This window comes from Amaranthus tricolor, chromosome 8 (assembly GCF_026212465.1).
Source record: "Amaranthus tricolor cultivar Red isolate AtriRed21 chromosome 8, ASM2621246v1, whole genome shotgun sequence".
Lineage (NCBI taxonomy): Eukaryota > Viridiplantae > Streptophyta > Magnoliopsida > Caryophyllales > Amaranthaceae > Amaranthus > Amaranthus tricolor.
The window spans coordinates 18,149,686-18,153,913 of record NC_080054.1 but is presented as its reverse complement, the minus strand read 5'-3'; the positions used below and the strand labels follow the sequence as shown (position 1 = coordinate 18,153,913).

Genomic DNA, 4,228 nt, shown 5'->3' with positions numbered 1-4,228 from the left:
TATATATTTTTTTGATTATTGAGTAGGCAAAGAAAATTAGAGAATTACCTGAGAAATGAACTTAAAATCTTATCAAAAATTATTGTATGAGACAGTTTCAATGAGAGACACGTCTTATACACAAGTAAATAGACCATCTAATACTCCCCCTGTTTCACCATAAGTCTCTCATTTATTTTTTGGATCCTATTTATCTCTTACTCTTAATTTGTATTTTATTATTAATCTATAAGTTAGAACATAGTCAAGTGAGATCTTGTTTGATTCGTCTTAATGCAAAGATTACTTATATCAATTTTTCATAATTTTTAATTATGTATAGTTAGAGATATTAAGAATTGAATAAGTACATTGTATAGATGCATAAAGTAAATGGGACACTTATGGTGAATAGGAGGGAGTACATATTATGAGAATATAGACTCCTTGTTGATTTTCTCTATTTGAGAGATGGACTTTTATAAGAGTAGCTCAAATCTTATTTGGGATAAATGATACTCCCTTCATTTTCATATGTTCTTCTCAAATAGAATTTATGAATTTAAATATTAAATTTTGACTAGAATTTTTCATTAATCTATACGGAATAAACATATTCATATGAAATATTGTTAAATTCGTCTCAATATAAAATGAATAAAAAGAATATTTGAAAACAAAGGAAGTATTAATCGGCTTCAGCCGAGATAAAACCGTTTCTTTAATTATTAGAACCGCTACGTAATAATGTAAGATAGGGGCAATTAAGTCAAGTTGAATCCATTATTATATATTAACAAAATCAGAGAGTGGAGCCTACAATCTCAAACAGCTATAAATTTCATACCTTACTTCTCAAGCCACCCCTTCTCTCCCCCAATACACACCAACACTACCTTCTTCAATCTACATCCTACACTTTTCCTCCATTCCCAATCCTATTTACATCTAATTCTACTCATTAACTCTTCTCTCTCCTATCTCCATCATACCAAGCAAACTAACTCACTTTTCATACCCATTTTATTTAAATCCAACCACATTCCCCCCAATAATGGTCGACGTCGACCGGAGAATGTCTGGTTTAAACCCGGCCCATATAGCCGGCCTCCGCCGTCTCTCTGCCCGAGCTGCCTCTGGCCCATCTCCTCCTACTCCTATCCCTTCTCGCCTCTCTCTTTCCTCTCTAGCTTCCAAGCTCATTTCTCACCTTAAATCATCTGGTATCCAAGTCCAATCCGGGTTAACGGACTCTGAGTTTGCCCGTTCTGAAGCCGAATTCGGGTTCGTTTTTCCACCCGACTTAAAAGCAGTCTTACAAGCTGGTCTCCCTGTCGGGCCTGGTTTTCCTGATTGGCGTTCGCCTGGGGCCCGTCTTCATCTTAAAGCCCTCATCAACCTCCCCATTGCAGCCATATCACTCCAGATCGCGAAAAACTCACTATGGTCCAAATCATGGGGCCCACGACCTTCCGACCCGGAAAAAGCCCTTAAAATTGCTCGTACTTCCCTTAAACGAGCTCCACTCTTAATCCCCATTTTTAACCATTGTTACATCCCTTGCAACCCTTGTTTATCTGGTAACCCCATTTTTTACGTTGATGAGGATCGGATCTTCTGTTGCGGGTTCGATTTATCTGACTTTTTCGATCGCGAATCCATAACAACAATCAACATAGACAATAACACAATCGCATCGACCAGGTCTTCACTCCAAAAACAAAGGTCATTAAGCGGATCATCTTCGTCGTCTTCTTCTTCCACGTCATCTTCCTCGTACTTCTCTCGAAGATCTCTAGAAGGTTCTAGAACTCCGCGTTGGGTAGAGTTCTGGAGTGACGCAGCTATCGACCGTCGTAAAAGAAACTCCAACTCATCATCATCTCCCGAAAGATTTATCGACATGCCAAGATCAGAAATACCAAACTGGGTCCATGACTACATAAAGCAAATCGGGTCGGTTTTAAGAGAAGGTGGGTGGGCTGAATCTGACGTTTCGGAAATCGTACACGTGTCAGCTTCTGGATTCTTTGATGGTGGTGAAACGATGCTTGTTGATAATCAAAGTGTTTTAGATGCTTTGCTTTTGAAAGCGGATCGATTCTCAGATTCGTTAAGGAAAGCCGGGTGGAGCTCTGAAGAAGTAACGGATGTATTCGGGTTTGATTTTAAAGTACCGGAAAAGGAAAAGAAACCGGTGAAAAAATTATCGCCTGAATTTGTTGAAAGGATTGGGAAACTGGCTGAGTCGGTATCTCGGTCTTCGCCGAAGATTAGTATCACAGCATTATAATTGGCGGGGTTACCGGTAACTACGCACAAGAATTAGAGATTCTTTTTCTTTTTTTTTTTTGAATTTTATTAATCTGTATTAATATTAATTTTTTACATAAAAAGAAAACATGGTTATCTCTCTTTTTTAGCAAAATGAAGCGTGGAAAGAGGGGAGATTTACTCGGTGTTTTACAAGGAAAGGAAAAGATTATAGCAACAAATATATTGAATATATAAATTTGAATATATATTTTAATAATGATTAATAAATATACAATGTTTTATTTTATATATTGTAATTGTAAATTTGATTTATTTTAGTTTTGTAGGTCTTATTTTGTTTTATTTGTCCACATAATTTATTTATTTTGCTACGATTGGCAAATATTGTTTATTAATAATATATAGGAGAATAAAAATGACTTTAAAAAATATGTGAATGTGATCAATAAAGTCTATTTTCATTTAAAATCTTAAGTTAAAGTAAATTAATGTAGTAATATTTACTTTAAGGGCATGCTTAAATTGTGTGTAAATATTTAAAGAGTGAAAAAAAGTCAAAGTAAGAAAATGAAGCTGATAAATGATAAATTAGTGAAATTTGATTATTGTAAAGGTGGAAGAATGATTGCAAAGTGATAAAAAATAAAGGGAACTCTAAATTCTATGGGGTAAATATTTATTCTAAAGGAGGGTGGGAGGAACGTATTACCTCCATAATAAGGAAAATCATCTTTTTTTTTGTTCATTATTTTTATTTTATGCTTATTTTACCTTCTTCACAACTATTTCAACTATTTCAAATGGATTTTTATTTGCATTTATTTCATTAGTTTGATTTTATTTTTCCTTTTAATTATTTACATTCAATCTAAGCATGTCCTAATTGAAATTATATTCTAATTTTCTGAAGTGAATATCTAATTTTACTATAATGTGTTATGGCAAAGTTTGATTTTTGTTTGATTGTAGAAAGAAGTAAATAAGTATAGCAAATAAATAGCATTGCTATGTTTGACTTTTGTACATTGCTTCCGTTCTTTTAAAAAAAATCATTATGATTGGTTAGTAGCAAAATTGAAAAAGTAGTAAAGTACTAGAACAAATTGGGTGGTTAAAAATAAGGAGATAAAAATAAGCAGATAAATTAAATTTATAATAAATTTAAAGTAAAATAAAGAGAAAATTTGAGTAATACCACTATACCCCGCATAGGAGATATTTATGAAAAAGTTGGATATTAGTAAACAAATGAAGATAGTGAATAAATTGTGTGGATGAAATTTAAAAAATTTAAAATATATTAATGAAATTAAAAGAAAATAATAAGTTACTTTCAAAAAATAAAAATGACACAAAATGAGTGAGTCGGTGCAAAATAACAATTTATATAAAATAAAGGAAAAAGTGTCAAAAAGTGTCAAAAAGTTCATAATAAAATTTTTTAAAGTACCTAATAAATTTTTTTTTCAAAACATACCTAATAAAAATTTTCTTTTCAAAAGAGTACCAAGTAACGGTTGGGGTTAAGTTTTCCGTTATCTTTTTTTCCCATTTTTAAAAAGTACCTAATAAAATTTTTCTTTTTAAAGGAGAAGCTAATAATATTTTTCTTTTCAAAAGAGTACCAAGAACACAACATAATTATCCAATACAAACACAACATCATATATAACTCTTAGAATATCATCTATAAAAAAGTTCACACATCATCCAATACAAACACAACATAAGAACATCATCCAATATAAACCTAGAGGTTCACACAACTAAAGTTTCATAATTATCCAATACAAACACAAAATATGACAAATGTTTCAAACACAAAGAAAATTGGATTTTGCCCCTTATGCGAATGAAACATACTATATGAGTACTTATGCAAAAACCTATGCTCCAACATTCCATGGAATGGCTGGTCACAGGCATTGGCCAATTTCTCAATTGGATAAGCCTCTTCCTCTACCTTTTAGAA

At 32.3% G+C, this 4,228-nt stretch overlaps 1 protein-coding gene across 1 annotated transcript; it reads left to right on the top strand.

Moving 5' to 3' along the window:
• Nucleotides 1-811: 811 nt before the first annotated feature.
• On the top strand, nucleotides 812-2,526 carry LOC130820353 (uncharacterized). The gene has a single exon (XM_057685693.1). It carries the CDS (start codon nucleotides 1,034-1,036, stop codon nucleotides 2,270-2,272), a length of 1,239 nt encoding a protein of 412 aa, XP_057541676.1. The 5' UTR covers nucleotides 812-1,033; the 3' UTR covers nucleotides 2,273-2,526.
• The last annotated feature ends 1,702 nt before the right edge of the window (nucleotides 2,527-4,228 follow it).